This window comes from Carcharodon carcharias, chromosome 18 (assembly GCF_017639515.1).
Source record: "Carcharodon carcharias isolate sCarCar2 chromosome 18, sCarCar2.pri, whole genome shotgun sequence".
In the NCBI taxonomy this organism is placed as follows: Eukaryota; Metazoa; Chordata; class Chondrichthyes; order Lamniformes; family Lamnidae; genus Carcharodon; species Carcharodon carcharias.
In genome coordinates this window covers 89,823,713-89,843,498 of record NC_054484.1, presented here as the reverse complement: position 1 = coordinate 89,843,498, position 19,786 = coordinate 89,823,713, and the positions used below count along the sequence as shown (strand labels likewise).

Genomic DNA, 19,786 nt, shown 5'->3' with positions numbered 1-19,786 from the left:
CACAGCCTTTTTCAAAAATTAAAACAACACTGTTTAAGGACAAGACGGTGAGAAAAATAAAGTTCAGCTTGCCTCTCTCTCCTGTCTGTAACATCTGACACTCATTCAGTCCAGTCAGCTCCCACTGTCTGCTTGTTTCCCTGATGAGTTCCAGGAAGACTTAGAAGCCCGTGCACTCAAAGTTAAATTCAAAAAGTCCAGGTTTAAATAGCTTATAATGAGGTCTTTGCATATTAATTGCCAACCCATGCAGGTGGTGGAAGTCAGTGGGTTCCTATCAGTTTCAGCTGTTTTAACCCGCTATCCAATTGCAAACCCATTCAGTCATATGTTAAAATTCCCCTCATTGTGTCTAATTCTGGGCACTACACTTTCATAGAATCATAGACACAAACAGTAAAGAGTAAGATCACTCAGCCTCATACCTGTGTTTATGCTCCACATTAGACCCCTCCCAATGCTTTCATTTAAGCTTAACAGTATCACAATCTGCTTCCAGCACCTGTTCAGACAGTGCATTTCCAATCACAACAACTCAATGTGTAAAAGGGTTCACCCTGACAATTTTGTCAATTATCTTAAAATGGTGTCCTCTGGTTATTGACCCTTCTGCCAGTAGAAACAGTTTCTACCAATCTATTCTATCAAAACCCTTCATGATTTTGAACTCCTGTATCAAATCTCCCCTCCCAGCTTTGTTAGTTTCTCCATACAAATGAAGTCCCTCAACCCTGGTACCAATCAATTTAACCTCCCCTGCACCCTCTCCAAGTCCTTGACATCCTTCCTGTGCTCCGGCGCCCCGAATTGGACACAATTCTCTAACTGAGGCCAAACAAGTTACATAGAAAGTTTTGGTACAGCTTCAAAGGATTGCAGCATGACATCACTGGAAAGGAAGTGTGTCATGCAATCCAGTTTTAGTTTTGCTTTTGCCTTCAGCAGAGCACAGCACAGACAGTTCTTCTGCTGATGTGTCTTCAGGCTTTATACCACTGTGTACATGTTCCCATGTGCCTCAACAAATGAATCCACAACATGTTTACACAATCCCTCATGAGCAGTTTGTGCTTTTATATCATTATAAAAACACAACACCTCCCTTCATTCCTCCTACCTAAATGTTTCAGTTCACACCTCTCTACACTATATTTCATCTGCCATGTTTCTATCAATTTTTCCATTCCCTTTTTGTCCTCCTGAAGTTTGATAGAGTCATCCACTCTGTTTACTACATGTCCAACCTTTGTGTCATCAGTAAGATTTGAAATTGTACCCTGTCTACCTAAGCCCAGGATATTAATGCATATCAAAAAGAGCAGTGCCACTAATACCGATAATGTAAGCTTACCATCAGTCAGAAAAATAACTGTTCATGACCGCTCTCTCTAACTTAACTACTGTATATCCTTGCTACCATTGCCCCTTTCATCCACTGGGCTTCAACGTTGCTACCAAGTACGTGGCACATTATCAAACATCTTTTGAAATCCATATACACACCATCAGCTGCAATACCCTCATCGACCCTCTCTGTTACTTCATCAATTAACTCAAATCAAGTGTATCAAACACAACTTGCCTTTGTGGGCAAAAAGCACAAAATGTTCACTTTCCACTGCCAAGAAATGGTGTTTGACACATAAAGTGGGTGGGAAGTATAAATGCTTTTCAAAGATCAGGGAGAGGTTACCCTCAAGGTTCAACCAATAGATGGATCCTACAGTGTAACATTGGGCCATGGAGTCAAGATAGATCCTAGGATCAATCCCTGATCCATGCTGGGTTAGTTGTTATCAGTCAGTGGAGACATGGCAGTTCGCTCAGACTTCAGGAGAAGGGAGAAGTAATAAGGTTTCTGCACCTGGTTGCTTCCTAGTAGCTTGTGCTGAAAAGTGCACTCATGTGACTGCTGGGGGAGTAAAGCATCGACTGAGTTGGGATGTCATGCAAAATTAATGAACTCCAATCACTGGGCAAGTTACAGAGTGTAGGCTTGTGGTCAATAGTTAACAAGCACTAGTTACTGAATAAGACACCAGGAGTAGGCCTGTGGTCAATAGTTAACAAGCACTAGTTACTGAATAAGACACCAGGAGTAGGCCTGTGGTCAATAGTTAACAAGCACTAGTTACTGAATAAGACACCAGGAGTAGGCCTGTGGTCAATAGTTAACAAGCACTAGTTACTGAATAAGACACCAGGAGTAGGCTTGTGGTCAATAGTTAACCAGCACTAGTTACTGAATAAGACACCAGGAGTAGGCTTTGGTCAATAGTTAACCAGCACTAGTTACTGAATAAGACACCAGGAGTAGGCCTGTGGTCAATGGTTAACCAGCACTAGTAACTAAACAAGATGCAGGGAATAGGATAAATGGTCCAGACTCCAGCCTGCTACAAGTGAAAATGAAAAACAGAAACATGACAATTTCTAATAAACAGCTTCAATATTCCTTCACAAATCTAAATTTTATGGAACAAATGACTAATTAATTTGAACAATTTGGATTTCACTTAAGTGCAGTTTTTTTTATGGCTGTAAACAGAGTGAACACACCAGTCTTCCGAAACCAGTAACACCATCTTCAAAAATGGCGGAAGCTTTGTACCAGTATGATGCCAAAGAGCAAACTGATATCTCCTTAGAGAAGGGTGAAAAGTACTACATCATTAATGATAGCGATCAGCACTGGTGGAAACTAAAAGATATGAAAGGGTAAGGCTTTGACTCTCTGTTTCGTTGTTTCTAATTTTTCCTCCTGAAATTCTTAGATGGGCCATTAATGTACTGCTTTTGCTGAACGTTGCTAAATTAATCTACTCGGAATATCTTCCTGGGTTGTTTGACTGACGTAACAAGTGTAAGTTCAAGGCACAGCCCAGCAACATGTATAATACCACCCATCATCTGCTGAAGAAATGATGTCTGACTGAAGAATTCCCAAGAAAATTCCCAGCAGTGATATTTCTACTTTGATCAGTTCTTTTAGTGCTCTTTTCTATGTATTTGACACTAGTTGTGTAAATATCCTTGGTCATTAAAGGAATTAGGCCATTATGTAGAAATAATTAGGGTAGATGATTTGTCTTAAATCCTTAAGTTTGTCTTAAATATTTCAGGTTGATGGAATAAAGTTTTCCTTAACCTGTGGCTCCAAAGGTATGAACCCATTTCTCAGATACTCTCTGATTTACATCAGAGGAACAGGAGGCCATTCAGAACCTCAACCCTGTCCCAATATCCTTTTGGTTCATGGCTGATCTGTGAGTAAAGTTCATTTTCCTGTCTTTGTTTCATATCCCTTGATACACATACCCAGCATGCTCGATCAAATTCAGTCTCAAAAGCTCCAAATGTGCCCTAGCATCCATAGCTTTTTGGGGAAGAGAGTTCAAGATTTAAATTGAGACCCTGTGTGCCTGCTCAGTTGGATGTAAAAGATCCCATGGCACAGTTTTGAAGAAGAGCAGGAGGGGTTACCCCAGGGCAGGATATTGAGGTCGGCAAGCTGGGGGTGGGGCCCGCTCGCTGACACGTAGAATGATGTGGGATGACATTGGGTAGAACTCCCAACGTCACCCTGCATCATTTCAATTTTCAGGTCAGTGGGGGTGCAGCCAAATCAGCTATGTGCCCGCTAACCTGTCAATGGCCAACTGAGGCCATTTAAAAAGTAATTGAACTCGTTAAAGGACCTGCCCATCCAACCTTAGGGTTGGCAGGCAGGCCAAAAGCCCAGGCGGGCTTCAGAAAAAGCATAAAACCTCATCCACGAGCGGGATGAGGTCTCATGTAAGTTTCTAAAACTGTAATAAAAGTTTAATTAAAAGTGATGGACATGTCCCATCTCATGTGACAGTGTCACATGAGGGGACATGTCAGGGAAATTTTATTTTTCTATATTTACCATTTTTGAATTTGGCACCGATCTCCCTGAGGCAGCACTTAGCCTCAGGGAGCTCAGTGCGCTCTTTCGTGCGCATAGGCGGAAGAGCGCACTCTCGGCTGAGGGAATCCCCCCGTCTGCATAGGGAGCGCATAGTGCTTCCTGGCAGACATCACGCTGGGTGGGCCTTAACTGGCCTGCCCATGTAAAATGGCAGCACGTCCCCAATCAGGGGTGCCGATTGGAGGCGTGCCCGCACATGCCCACTCCTGAACTCCACCCCCCATCCCCCCCACCGATGGGAAAAAAATTCTGCCCCCAATGTCCAGATCCCTTGATCAACATCACAAAAAAAAGGTTATCTAGTTATTATCAGATAAGTTTTGTGGGAGTTTGCTGAGCACATATTGTCTGTGGCATTTCCTACATTACAACAGTGGCTACACTTCAAAAAGTACTTCATTGGCTGCAATGTGCTTTGAGATGTCTGGTGGTCATGAAAAGCATTACATAAATGTGCGTATTTTTCTAAACTCAAGGCAATGCCATACAGGTTTATGCCACTTGGTCTCATTATTTGACCCTCCAAGACCCACAAGCGATTCACAAGTTAGCTTTTCACTGATGCACTACAGATGCAACTTGTGTCACAGTGCTGCTTTTGAAGATGGTCACCTGACGTTCAAGGTTAAGGCACCTGGATTGGAGAGTACAAGGTCTTTGCATCTGCCTGTGTTACTGTGTTCAATGCCTGACTGATACCTGGGTTTAGGGGTTTATGTTATGAGGAAAGGTTAGACAGTCTGGGCCTGTACCCATTGGAGCTTAGAAGAATGAGAGGTGATCTTATTGAGACATATAAGATCCTGAGGGGACTTGACGAGGTGGATGCTGAAAGGATGTTTCTCCTTGTGTGGGAGTCTAGAACTAGTGGACACAGTTTAAAAATTAGGGGTCTCCCATTTAAGATGGAGATATGCAGAAATCTTTTCTCTCAGAAGGTTGTCAATCTTTGAAACCTCTTCCCTGGAGAGCGGTGGAGGCAGGGTCAATGGATATTTTTAAGACTGAGTTAGTGAGATTTTTAATTGACAAGGCAGTCAAGGTAGCCTTTACTGTTAATCCCCCCGCCCTTGCTGCTAAGGTCCCACCGTTGCTGCTAACCCCCACCCACCCCCGCCCCAATACCCCTCCCACCATCACTCACCTCTGGCCTGGGATGCAACATTGATCCTAAGCCTCAGATGGTGTCATATCAACTGCAGCCACCACCTGCCTGATGGCACAGCTGTTCAATAGAATTGCTGGCCTCTGATTGGCCGGCAACTCTCAGCAGGCAGGATCTCCATCCCTGGGGTCCTTGATCCTGGAGGAAGGCCCCCCAATGGCCTTTCACGTGCCTGAGTGGTACAAGATATGGCTAGCCTTCCCTAAAGGAGGTAGCACAGAGTTCCCCCCAGCTTTCCAGCCAGAGGCTTAGTTCCCACCCCACCCCATCACCTCCACAGGATTCCACCCAATGAGTTCACTGAAAGAATGTAAACAAATCTGAAACAGGCCTTTTTTGAAATGGATGATATCTTTCGGTCTACAGGAGAGAAGGGTATGCTCCCAGCAGTTACCTGACAGGGACCAACAAGGAGGCTGAACAATGCAGGTATGGTGGTATGGTAGGTTTCATTAGCAATATATTATAATAGGTATATTTATTGTAAATTGCTGCATCACTCTCCATCATTTATAATGAGGCCATCCTAAGACACCTGGCCGGGATTATGTGGTCAGCAGTGAAGGAACAGCGATTGCTGTTCTCCTCACTGGCACATTCCTGTGGATTTTACAGAAACTTTTGAGTAGAGACATTTTCTAATGAGATGACTGATCCAGTGCAGAGCCCTGGAAAGAGAATCTCTGGCGTATGTGAGCAAGGCAAGCAACAGTGAGGCACTTCGACCAATCAGATTGAAGAACTATCGCTGAGACCCACAGAGCTTAAACTAGGAAGTGAAAATCCAGGAAATTTAAGTTAGATTTAAATCATTTGCACAAAGTGAAATAAATATTGGTAAAGATAGATAGGAGTATAATGGAGACATAAGAGTCAGACAGGAAAGTTTAAAATAGTGTTGATTTTAAATTTTTAAAAAATCTCCTATAATCTGAAATTATATTTTCCAGGCCAGAGAGGTTGTTTTGCTTCATTATCAGTTAACACAAAATCAAAAAATTCACATACTCCAGCCTTAACCTCTTCTGCCACATTTAATGGGTAAGCAGTGGATAAGTACTGCAAATTCACGCCCTAATATTGACCTCAATTCCAGGTCTCTCAGTGAGTTACTGTTAAAGAAGCCAATAGAGGAGCACAATGTCTGGTTTTCTGTCCATAATGGATGCCAGAAGTTGCAGTCTGATTTACTCTGAAATAACAGTGAGTGCTATTAGCAACACCATTATTCCTATTGTAAAATCCAGGCCAAGGTCAAACTGAACAACAATATCACCAACAGAGAACTGAGAGTTGTAAGAAATAGAAAAGAAAATAATTGATTGGTGTGTGGAAGTGACTGGCAAGGACAGTGGAATGTCACATTGAGGGAGATATATGCTGATCGATGAATAAGGTTAGCTACAAGAGGAGTTATTCAGTAGTTTTACATTATGACTCATGGATCAACAGGGTGAAACATTACAGAACCTTTTGTCCTGAGATTGAATGGGCTGCTTGAAGTCTACTATTTGTCCATAGATTGTACATAGTCTATCAAAAGAAGTTATTTGATGGACTGAATGGCATTTCCTCAATTTTGTAAAAAAGAAACAATCATATTTGGGAGTATGGAGTTACGGAGATAAAAAAAATAAAAATGAATTATGGCTCAAAACTAAAGATTGGCTAAATATTCCTTACATTAAAGAAGAATCGTTTAGAGTTGGGACTTTGCCTTTCAAAATATCGCTTCAAAAATGTGCAAAAATGAAATCCCACAGAAGTAATATTCTGCAACTTATTCCTTTATACTTGAATTTCTTTAAGCAGTTCAAATAATATTGGAGATGAACAATCGCCATCCAATCATGGTCTTAAGACATGAATATTACCTCACTCACTAACTGTAATATCCTAATATCTCGCTCACTGACTGAAATACTATAATTAATTCAGTGTTACTGGAAAACACAGGCTCTGCAATAGAGTTAGGCTATTTGACACAACCAATCCTGTTGACACTTTCATTTCATGAAACACAGCTCCAACACATTTACACACCCTATTCCATTCATTCACCTATCCAATCTAATCTTGATTGAACAGCCTTTGCATAAAGGCATGATATGCTTTTTCTTCAATTTGCTCATGGGATGGGAGTGTCACTGGTGAGGCAGCATTTGTTGCCCCATCCTAAATTGCCTTTGAGAAGGCGGTGGTGAGCACCTCTTGTCCAAAATCTTAAATGTGTCACCTTGTCCTTGTACCAATGATAACAGATTTTCTTTGTACCATATCTAAACCTGTCTGAATCTTGTTGTTTGTCCTTTGAGGCAAAGGTGACTTATTAGGGTTCTGGTGGGTATGTAGGTGACTGCTAAGGCCAGTCTGCACCTAGAATAATCTACTGCAAATACAGCAGGATACAGCAGACAACTGAGTTTCGCACAAGATGGGATTTCCTCTCCTTCGTTTTCTCTCTGCCTCTGATACACGCTTGGGGGAATCTTGTGCGCCTCTATCAAATCTCCCCTCGATTTCCTTTGCTGCAAGGAAAACAATCCGAGCTTCTCCAACCTAACCTTGTCTCAAAAATTCCCCAGCCCTGCAACAATTCTGGTCAATCTCTTCTGCATTCTCGCAAGGATCCTCACCTCCTTTCTAAGGTGTGGACATAACAGTGGTCTGAATGAAAATTTTATATGTTTTCAGTAAAACTCATCTGCTTCAAAACCTTCACTTTTGAAGCCCAAGATCCGGAATGCTTGCTAATTACTCCCTCAATACGTTCTGCCTCTTTCAAAAGTCTATGCACATGAACCCCCACATTCGTCTGTCCCTGTACAAATTATCAAAAAACATTGGAAGGATTTAGACTGGGTTGCTATTTCTCTCAGAACTGACATTGCTTTGTCTTGTTCTATGGGCTCTGATTGCCAGCTAGAGAAAGAACCCTTTGATAACAATGAATTCGTCAAGATGAAATACAGGACTGCACTCGAAAACCATTCCAAGTGCGGCAAGGTTAAGTCTTGTGATGTCAGTTCTGCTTATTGTGTGTTACAGTGTGAGTGTGAAGGCATTGAGTTAAATCATTCTTAATATCAACTAATGGTAATCAGAATCCACTTGCCAACATTTGTCTTTACTAAGGAGGGTAGGTAAAGAAAGAGTTCAAAGTCAATTATTCTGAAAACCAGGTGGAGGAAAAGAAGTAAAATTCAAGCAGAAAATAATGATAGGGGAAAATGAAAATAGGAAAATAAAAAAAAGCAGAATAAAAGAAGAATAAAGACAACAAGGCAAACAGAACTAAAGTACTTTTAAGTTGCATTTTATTCGTCTTAATAGACAGGATCTAATAGTTATTCCTAACTTTGTTATCTAATATTAATAGTCGTTTAGTCATATGGAACTTGAATATTACTGAAGAAAGAGACATGGTCTCTAAACTTTTTGTCTTGCACTCATCAGGACAAATCGCAAGATTACCAACAGTAAAGGGAACAACAATTTATACTGCATGAGATGAGAGTGCAGATTGGTTGGCAAGTGGACTCTGATTGTTACAGGCTTTTCCATGGAGAATGTAGCAGGGAACAGTTAACAACAAAGCTTTTGTTCAAATTCAAACCAGGCAGGTTGACTGATTGGTCAAGGCATTGCTATGAGGAATAAACCAGGGAAAGGCTATTGAAAAAGATGTAATACATGGATATGCTCCTTCTGTCTTCAAAGGGAAGGGCCCTGTGTTTGAATATATGTGGCTTCTAGCATGCGTAAGCGAGCCACTCTGCAAGACTGACTCATAATCTTAAATTGGTTTTCAGTGTAATTCTTAGCAAACTCAGGGTTGTTTAGCAAGTGTTGTCCAATTTCAGAATCATATCCAATGTTGGGTATTATGTTTTGAGTTTTGCAAGCATGGCTGGTTGGGTACAGCCTGTACATTGCCTGTTGTGAACAGCCAAATTAATCAGAGTCCACTTGCCAACCAATCAGCATGCTCTTCCCATGCAGTATAAATTGTTGTTCCCTTTATTGCTGGTTATCTTGCGATTTGTCCTGATGAGTGCAAGCTGAAAAGCTTAGGCAGCTTGTCTCTTTTCATTTCTAATATGAATGGAGGCTGAAATGTCCCTGCCTCTACTGATGAGTTTGTAACTAATATTGTTCTAAATGTAACCAGTTCATCATAACTCATTTTTTCCTTTTGTCTCTTTTTTTCAGCAAAACGAGCAACACCCAATTCACCAATCCACCCAAACAGTCTGATAAATTAGAAGACTATGTGTAAGTTAAAAATGGCTCATAAATGTTTGACTGTAAGATTCTCCAAGCTGTGGAATGGATTCAGAGGCTGTGAAATATGACTCTGTAGTTTTGGAGCTACCGGTGCTGTTTTGGTCAAAATAGCATTCGCGCTGCTACGTGCATACACACTTCTACTGCAGTGCGCTGGATGCCATATTGGTGAGGACAATAAGGGTAGGTACTAGGACCGTGCACCAGAATTATGCAGAGCAGACCAATCGTAACATCAGTCCTCATGTGATGCTGGTTTGACATCAGTGCTGCCATTTTGGAGCTCGCCGCTCCAACTGACACCCTCTCTTAACTTTGCACAGCTGGACATGCATTCAGCAACAGGTAGGAACCCTTCACCCATCATAATTTAAAAAGATCACCAACAACTTGCAGCTTGTTGCTGATACTAGGTTTGTCTGACTTTGTGGAAGGGCTTGGTGTTTGGAAGAGTCGATTAAATTTGATGAAGTTTGCAGGGACTGTTGGTGCATGTGGAGCAGGCCTTGGTTGTAACTGCAAGGATTCTAGTCAAACCACTTGCTCCCAGTCATCCTTGCTACAGTTGTGATTTCCCTTTGGCTGTATCATGAGGAGGTGGAGCAGAGACCACAAATAAGAGGACAAGCTGCTGGCAGAGGTAGGAGGAGAGTAGAATGGCTCTTAAGAGGGGACCTATCCACCTAGGGTCTTCAGGGACCACACTTTTTACATTCACCGAGTCGAGGAGCAGCGTGTGCATCACCAAGGAGGTGCCTACTGAACTCTGCCACCTCTCAGACCACAGCAGGGTGAGGACGATGCTGCCAGTGGACATGAAGGTGACCTTACCATCCCTTTTTGATAGACCAGCACAACGTCCTCCAGACAAAAATGCTGAAATAAAAGACACCACAAAGCAATCGTTCCACACCAACCTAATCCATCAAGTATCCCCATACAAAACTCAACTAAGCACCTTAGTGCATTCCTCAGTGCAGTGTTCCTACACAGTGCTACCCCAATGGCTGCAGCATGGCTGGGGGCTGGCTGACCCTCACTGGGAGACTGCAGCAGGCCCTTGCAGGATGCCCTTGAGTAGCTCTGGGTGACAGCAGCCTAGGCTGACAGACAACAGCATGAGCAGTTGCAGAATGGCGGTGGTGGGAGCATGCACACTATCATACTCAGAGAGACAGTGGAGCCACTGCCACTCCCCCTCAGCAATCCTAGGAACCTGCTGCAGGACATATTGTTAGTCTAATTGTAAGAGTCATGCCCCATGAGCACTGGTATCTGCAGCCATGATGGTAGCGGTCTGAGCCTGCATGAACATGAACGACCGTATTGCAGCAGCCAGGCACTGGGTGGCTTTTGCTTTGTGCTGCAAATGAAGCTGAGACATCAGCTGTCAGACACTGCATCATGGGCGGATCACAAGTGTGCCCATGGTGTTGGCCAACACCTTTATATGCTGGAAAGGGTGGCCTCCAAACTCTGCGCAAAACCGTGTGCCAGATTGGTAATGGTACTGTAGTATAAAGGGTTAACAGATGGGACATGCTAATATATGATGTAGATGATGATGTCAGTCAGTCATGTGTTAGACTGTCTCTCTCGAGAGAGGTTGGAATCATGCCTAGGAGCAGCATGCCTACTCTGTAACCTGTTTAGATGTAGTACTAATAAACAAGTGTTAAGCAGATACCAGAGCATGTCTACAGTCTGTCTGCTAACCAAGTCCCACACCTAGAATCCCAAGATAGAAGGGCCCAGTCTCAGAAAATGGTGGCAGCAGTGGAGACATCAATGTAAAACACACATCGGTGTTATCAAAGGAACCATGGAATGAAGAAAACCTTTGAAAGCAACTCGAGAAATTTCAGCGCATGAAGGAGACACACTGGAGAGAGGTAATGATGACCGAACCTAGTACTGCCTTTGCCTCACCCATTTGACTGATTTGAGGACCAGCAGAGAGGCCAGCAGTGAGAGTCATGGAAACACCATTTTCTCCAGTCCCGAGCAGCATCAGGTCTTCACGAAAAGGAGCCAATGCTTCAAGTCAGTCCCTTTCTTGATACAGTAGGTCGAGTAGCAGGCAAGCTTCTCTTAAGGCAGGGTATGCAGGAGTCCACCACTGACTTTGACTCCATTATTAAAACCTTTGATACCTTTTTTAGACCAAAGCAAAATTTAGTAATTGAACGAGTACGTTTTAACCAGCACTTGCAAAGACCTGGGGAATCGATTGAACTATTCCTAACAGACCTGTGTCGCCCAGCTAGTTCTTGTAGGTACATGGGTGTCCGGGATGAAAAACTCCTAGCTTTCTGTCGACCAAAGATGATCTTACTTTGGTTCAAGTGGTCCGGTATGCAAGGCAGGCCGAGCATAGAGAATTTAACCAGGCTATAATTCATGACAACTCCGAGGCTTCACGTAAATATGTAGATTGAGTAGGCCCACAGGCAGTGGCCTCACCCAAGGGAAAGTCCATCAAACCAAGTGAAAGGATGGGAAACTCCATGCTGGCAGCCATTTTGAGATGCTTGCGTCGTGGTGTGAAAACCCCAATATAGATGCCAAGACAGCCCAGTAGGGAGTGGGGGTGGGGGAGGGAGGGTGCACAGAATGCTTCCAGTGTGGCAAAACAACATTTCAAGTATTTTTGCAGACCTAATAATTTTAATCAAATTCAAAGGCCAGAAAGTATTTATGAAATACATTCCATCCACCAAAATGGAAAGTCAAGAAAAAGATGAAATTACTGAGTTCCTAGGAGAAGATGATAGTCTTAATCTAGACTATTGATCAGTTACAGTCCAAGTTCAAGGCTTCAATACTACTTTTAAAATTGACACTGGAGCTGCTGTTAACATATTAGTAGATGATCTCGACTGGCTTCAGCCAATGCCCTTCATCCATCAGACATCAAGCTACAAGGTCCAGGCAGCAAAGACCTTCCAGTCAAAGGCAGGATTATTGCTGCACTTAGCTACAAGGTGCAACAGATCATTGACTTTCTCTTTATGTTCTTCACAATCAACGCACATCCATATTGAGTGGCAATATAAGCATATTTCTAGGGATCTTAGAAAAGCCAGATGATGCTTATCATTTGAGGGTCTCACCATCTTTCATGCGACAATCTTCAACGTTTTATTTAGAAGCAGTTGAAATTCAGCCTTCAGAAACTGAGGAAGTTTGCACACTCTGCAGTAAGTTCCTGTCTTTCACAGAGACACCATCCACTAGACCCCAGCAGAGACTGAAGTTAGGAATCTCTCAGTTCTTTACTAAGTAAGGCCAGAGGTGGTGGACACAGGAAGCTCTGCAGCGGATGGTGACCATCCTCATGAAGATCTGCCAGGACTGAATTGACTCTTCCTTGAGAGTGATGAGGAAGAAACTTTGCAGTACAGAGTGATTTCTTGTGGTTAAGGCCCTATAGAATGATTTGTCTTTCCCATTAATGGAGGCAACTTATTGTCTTTTTAGAGGATTCAGCTGCGCTTTTAGTGGCATTCAGATCTCAGTTCCATTGAATCTACCCACATATTCCCTACTTTATCTCCAGTTGTTCATGAAGAGTCTTCCACAGAAGATGCTTTGCCTGAGCCCAGGTCAGAGTCCATTGAGGATCACACTGTTAAAGAACTGGTACCTTCCAATGGTCAATTGGCAACCATACTTCTATTCTAACTGAAAGTCTTCTCTTCAGAGCTGGAGGTTTACACAGAAGCTGCGGCAGAATCTTTGGCACTTCTAAAGCTGCAGAATCCTGTACAGCAATCTTGTCCCCAAGTTGACTGTCTACAGGAAATTACCCTCATTACAGAAGATGAAGCTGTCTTGTCTCCATATCCTCAGCAGTTCTTGCCATTGCCCATAGTGGAGCAACCTCACACAGAGAGAAGTATGGCTCTCTTACCAATGCCCACAGGAAATAGACGGTTCTCCCAAAATATCACTTGGAAATCATCTTCTTCTTTTCCTGACAGTCTTACAGGAAGTTGGTTGTTTTTCTTCCTTTGTTGTCTAAGTTCATTGAGATCTCAGATCTTCAAAGCCTTTTCAGTCTTCGATACAGCGGTGGATGATATGGCTGTGATAGTCCTCCCTGGAGTTGAAAATCATTCCTTTTCTGAAGCTTCTTCCCAGAGTCCATCTAAGGAGCAACAAGTTCTTCAGAGTGTTCCGAGTTCATCTCTTCTAGTTCCAGAGGGTCTAAAGGTCAATTCTCTTCCGTCTTTTCTCTTGGATCAGTCTTTCGTTGAAAAGGCTTCATTGTCCTTGCAATTCAGTCATCCTGCACCCTACACTCTGCAATGCTGACAGAAATGCTGCTAAAGTGTTGTCCTGTTCTGCAGATGGTAATGTCCTACCAGATGCAGAAGGAAGCCCCCAGGTCTCCAAGATGTCTTTCCTAAGGGCCGAGAATACTGAGGGAGATTAAGTCCCCCAGCACTATGATTGAGGAAGTGTAGGGTTTGGACCTGGCTAGAATCTGTAGTTGTAAAAAAGGGGAGTTACAGAAATGTAATGTAAATAGTTAAAGATATAGTTTCATGTTGTTAAAAAATAGGATAGTATACTTTGGGGGAGGTGTAGTATAAAGTCTAAGGTGGAAGGACCCATATCAGAACACATAGCTCCATACTCCATGGAAAAATAAGGAGATTGCATTTTACTTAGAAAATAAGATTCTAAAAGGGGTGGAAGGGAAAAAGGATCTGGGAGTACAATAACAAATTACTGATAGTAGTGACACATGTTAATAAGGCCATAACAAAACCAAACCAAACCTGAGGTTAGATTTTTCAAGGGTAGAATTGAAAAGTAAACTGTTGTGTTAAACTTGTATTGAACCTTGGTTACAACACACCTGGGGTACACTGTACAATTCTGACCACCATATTATAAAAACATACAGATGCACAGGAAAGGGTGCAAAGACAGCTAACATGGATGATGCCAGAAATGCATGGTATACCAACTAGGAGAGGGTGAGCATGCTGGGTTTTTTTTATCCCTTGAAAAAGGAAGGCTGTGGGGTGACCTAATAAAGGTATTTAAAGTTATCAAAGATTTTGATAGAGTGGAAACAGAGATAATGTTTCCTCTTGTGGGGAAGAGCAGAACTAGATGCCATCAGTATAAGATAGTCACCAAGAATCCCAATCAGGAATTCAGAAGAAACTTCTTCACCCAGAGAGAGGTGTGAATTTGGATTCACTATCACAGGGAGTGATTGAAACAAATAGCATAGATGCATGAAGGAGAGGCTAGACAAGACCATTAGTCACATCCTGACAATTTGAGTGCATAACCATTATCCCTATCCTATGTCTCCTACATCTTACCCAATTCCCTATGCAAGTCAGTAGGTTCCATGCACACTCATTTTTATTAACAGTCTCTATGTAGAATCTTATTGAACCCTTTATTATGAACATACAGGAACATCCCCTTATCTACCATGTTAGTGACCTCCTCAAAAAATTCAGCTAGGTTTGTTATACGTGACTGACCTTTTACAAATCCATTTTGTTTGTCTAAACCCTCAGTCTCTAATAACAGATTCAAGTAACTTCACTATAACATACATTAAACTAATGGGTCTATAATTCCCAAGTTTATCTCTCCTACACTTCTAAAATAATGGAATGACATTGACAATTTTCCAATCCAAGGGAACAGTTCCTGAATTGAGAGAGTTTGGGAAGTTGATGATGTACACAACTTATTTTAATTCCCTGGGGATGAAGCCATCAGGTCCTGGAGATTTATCAACCTTTCATAACATTAGTTTCTCCAGCACCAGTTTTTTACTTTATTAAATCTATTAAGTTCATCCTTTTGATTTATTTGTTTCCCTGACCCCCGGTGATCTTGCTTACCCATGAGACACCAATTTCATTGTGTTCAGAACCTCCCTCCTCCCTACAACAAAGATTTATCGATCACGATATTCATTGTCTATAATATCATGGTGCCTGGGACCACGGCAAAGGGGGTGGGGTATTAAAATCCAGACCAATGACCAAGATGATCTATTATTGGCTGATGTTGGTTGAAGGATAAAGGCTGGCCACAGCACTGGGGAGAAGTCCCCTGATTTACATGGAATGGGGGCCCCTTCACTATATTGTCTATCTGATGGCAATAAGAGTGATAGAGTGATGGTAGAGGAGGCAGCATTAATGGCACTTGGTGCGTGTGTGTGAAGATAGACAAGTCTGTCACTTCATACCCACTCCAAAGACTAAGAGTGACACAATGGGCAGAATTTTGCTGTCAGTGAGCAGGGGGTGGGGCCTGCTCGCTGATGGGCAAAACGATGTCAGATGGCGTCAGGTGGAACCCCCGACATCATCCTGGCCCATTTAAATTTTCAGGAAGGCGGGGCACAGCCAAATCAGTTGTGGGCCCACCAACCTGTCAACGGCCAATTGAGGCCATTGACAGGATCATTAAAACAATTAAAGGACCTGCCCGACCTACCTTAAAGTCGGCGGGTCAGCCAGGAGCCCCAGCGGCAAATAGGGAAAACATGAAACCTCATCCACCGGCGGGATGAAGTTTCATGTAGGGTTTTAAACAGTTTAACAAAGTTTTAGTGTTATTTATGAACATGTCCCATCTCGTGTGACATTGTCACATGAGGGTGACATTTTAAGGATTTTTTTTCCTCTATTTTTAATGCTTGTACAACTTTCAGTGATCTCCCTGAGGCAGCACTTAGCCTCAGGGAGATGTGCGCTCTTTCGTGCGCATGCGTGAAAGAGCGCACTCTCGCTTTTGGGGACTCCCCCCCCCCCCACCCGCACAGGAAGCACATAGTGCTTCCCGCCGGACGTCATGCTGGGCGGGCCTTAATTGGCCCGCCCACTTAAAATGGTGGAGCCCACTTCTCCGGTGGGGATCGGCTCCCCGCCTGCCGGAGATTGGGTCAGGCCCACCCACCTGGTAGGCAAAAAATTCTGCCCAATGTTCCCACTCACCCTGCCACATATAACAGAGCTGACACTCATATCTGCAGAGCTAATGTAAGGTGGGAGTTGATTAGCTTAGATGGGTAGAGTGTGATGCAGAATGATGCCAACAGCATGGGTTCAATCCCTGTACTGGCTGTGGTACTTCATGGAGGCCTGCCTCCTGGTCTTGCCCTACACTTGTGGAGTGGTGCTATATATAACCAATTGTCTCTCTCTAAAAAAGAGAGGTGCCCTTGTGGACGATGGCTAATTACCTAATATAAGGCTAACATTGCTACAGATTGAAAGGATTTTCTGATATAATCTTGTACCTTATCCAGTTCTTTATTACTGTCATGTGTTTTTTTTTCTGCTTTCAGCTGGTATGCGGGACCATTAGCACGAGCTAAAGCTGAGCAGCTTCTCAAACAAATGGTAATCCAGTTCATATTGTTCAAACTGCTTTTACGTTTGTTCACAGATAATTAATGTGTACAACCTCTATTAAAATTGGGTGTAAAACTTAACCAAGCTGCACACACAAAAAAATGTAGAACAAAGATTGTCTCACTTTTAACTTTCATGTAGCCATACTTTGGAATACTGTTGTTGTATGATCTATGTGTCTGCATGCCACAGCTATATAAAGGCGCTTGGCACAGCAAAGGCTAATGGAGGACTGGAGAATAGCACCACCCACAGTATGATGTATAGACTCATATGGTAATAGACTGAGAGAACTGTCTAGAAAGAATACTCTGGAACCAGAATGCATGGAGGCAACAGCTCCATGCATGACCATTCCTTGAACCTATAAATAGTTAAAGACTTAACAATAAATGGTTCATGTTTAAATATACAAGTCTGAAGACCTCATCATTGAGACATCTAAAGATGTCTACATGAAGAATTCTCTTCTAGTTTATCCTTTCTTCTCCAAATTTCTGAATGTGGCAAGAGTGAATTAGGTTTCACAACAAGAAGTGGGTCTCCTAAATATTATGGAAACAAGTTAACAGACAATGTCTACATATTACAACATGGTTGGCAGCGGTTATCACTTCTCTAAGATATCATATCGGAGATAGTACCATAATCCAACATGGTGATCCGCGGTGATATGAAAGGTGGCAGCTAAATGCATGAACCCAGAACAAGTATGAAAAACTAAAAGCAACTGAAGTCGAGCCAGAGAGACACATACCTAAGAAGAAAACTTGGAGAAAATGTTGAAGAAGCTTCACTACAAACTTGGAAGTGAGGAATGAACCAAAGTGAGTGGAAGTCCATTACAGAAATACAAAAGTTGCAAGATACTAAATGAGGCAGAGTTAAGGAACTTGGTCAAATATGGGTCAGCAAAGATGCAAAAGTTATAAGAAAGAAGCTGTAATTACATTTTAGAATATGTAGTGATCCCAAGAGCCCAGCATCCAGAGGGCAGCTGAAAGACAGCTGCAGTGATAAAAAAAAAGTTAAAAAGGCTGGCAAAGTTAAATAGAGAAGCCTGCAGAGCATTGTAAGAGCAAAAAAAGCCTGCAGAGTTTAAGAAGAAGATGCTGTTTCGAAGATTTTTTTTAAATGGCAATCAGAGCAAAGAGAAGTGTGATGCCTTCAATTTTAAATAAAAGGGCCATGAGCCTGCTTGGTCTCCTGGAGTGGGGACACTCAAGGGGAAAGAGAAGTAATCTGCAGAGTTTAAAGGCAGCAATTGCTGCAGTAGCTTTCTTTAAAAAGTTTAGAAAGCTTTTGTTTAAAAAAGTATGCCTGTCAAAACTCCCAAAGTGCAAAGGACCTGCAGAGAAAGAAGAAAAAAGAAATGCTCCTATCTTGAAAGTTTAAAAGAGTTTAGACAAAGAAGGCCCAAGATTGCTGGGAGCCTGTCAAAATTGAAAAAGTGGAGAAAAACACAGAGATATAGAAACTGGCAGCTGCAGTAACAGCTTGAGGAAAAGAAATGGTTACTGCACTGACAGCTCTTAAAGTGTAATGACAGTTAAAGCTGTAACTACAAGAAAGGAAAACAGCCATGGACAGAACACTGGAAGAGACCGCAGAGAGAGAGAGAGAGCAACTCCACCAAGGGCAACAAGTGACTCCAGATAGAGGGCAACTCTGCCAAGGGCAACAAGAGCCCCAGATAGAGGGCAACTCCCAACAAAGTGCCAAGTGCAACAAAAGACATCAGTGAGAAGGCAACAAAAGACTCCAGTGTGAGGGTGACAGAAAGCCACAGAAAGGGGGAGCCAAAGGGCCCTGGAACGAGGGAGATAGTTGGCAGTGTGGAGTGAGAAGATGGCCATAAATGAAGGAAAGCTATCTGAGATAACTCAAAAGAAGAAAAACATGCAAAAAGTAAATTAAGCTGTTCTGTAGGAAAATGTTTACATCAAAGCTGAACTGGAGGATTTGCAGTGCAAGATTTAAGCTGAGTATATATCTTTGAAAATGGACAATAAACTGAAGTCTTCAATAAATCAAACTGTTTAAGATCTGAGCGAACAAATTTCAGAGATGACACAAAGATACCAGGAGGAGATAACAATGCTCAATTCTCAGCTGGCAAATCAAAAAGGGAGTTGGGAAAACTCAACCAGATGTACAGCCAGGCAAAACAGCAGGTAGAAAAGGGACACAAAGAAGTTGCGACCCTCAAAGACTCCTTGAAGAATCAACATGTAGCCATGGAAAAACATGAGGAGCTACAGAGGACATTGAATATTACTTCAGAAAAAGCTGCATTAGAACAATCAGTAGCAATGAAACAATGCACTGAATCCCAGGGTGATTTGTCAAGTCGTCAATAAGAAAATGAACAGTTGAAAGAACAGCTGATTGTCCTTCAAGATCAAATGCAAAAGGGATGTGTGACCATTCAGTGACATGAAGAAATGAAGACTGTCTTAAACAACAGAATGGAAGAACAGCAGAAGAAACTCGAGGAGACTTTGCTGAAATACAGGAAAACTCAGGATGATGCAAAGAAAAGGAAAATCTGTTGAAAGACTTTCACTTGTTACAAGAATCCCCTAGGAAGAAGTTTATGCCTCTGGAAAATTACGAAGAGAAGGAAACTTAATTTAATGTCACTCTGAACAAACTGATGAACCAATTCGCAGAGCAGACTCAGCAATGTTCAATATTCCAGGAGAAAGCTGAAAGCTGCAAGAAACAGATTGAAGAGCTGATGAAGCAGCTGAGTGAAAAAGAGGAGGCATTGAAAGGAAAAGCCATAGAACTTTCCAAGCTGCAAGTGGATAATGAAGCCATGAGCAGCACAATTACAGAACTAAAACAAGTTAAGATTTCATTGGAGACAGACCTGGCCAACAATGAATCCAAAATGAAGGACAGGGACATGTTCTACAGTGGCCAGAGAAGCAAAACACAGAAATAAGATCAGAAAATATAAATTCGACACTG

The 19,786-nt window shown here is 42.3% G+C and overlaps 1 protein-coding gene across 1 annotated transcript in view; it reads left to right on the top strand.

The window, feature by feature from the left end:
* The window catches only part of LOC121290478 (cytoplasmic tyrosine-protein kinase BMX-like), a 94,739-nt gene that overhangs the window by 18,797 nt on the left and 56,156 nt on the right, over nucleotides 1-19,786 (top strand). The window contains exons 6-9 of the mRNA XM_041210917.1: nucleotides 2,549-2,718; nucleotides 5,484-5,546; nucleotides 9,330-9,392; nucleotides 16,744-16,798. Of these exons, the coding sequence (XP_041066851.1) occupies nucleotides 2,549-2,718; nucleotides 5,484-5,546; nucleotides 9,330-9,392; nucleotides 16,744-16,798 (351 nt within the window). The remainder of the gene's footprint in view (nucleotides 1-2,548; nucleotides 2,719-5,483; nucleotides 5,547-9,329; nucleotides 9,393-16,743; nucleotides 16,799-19,786) is intronic.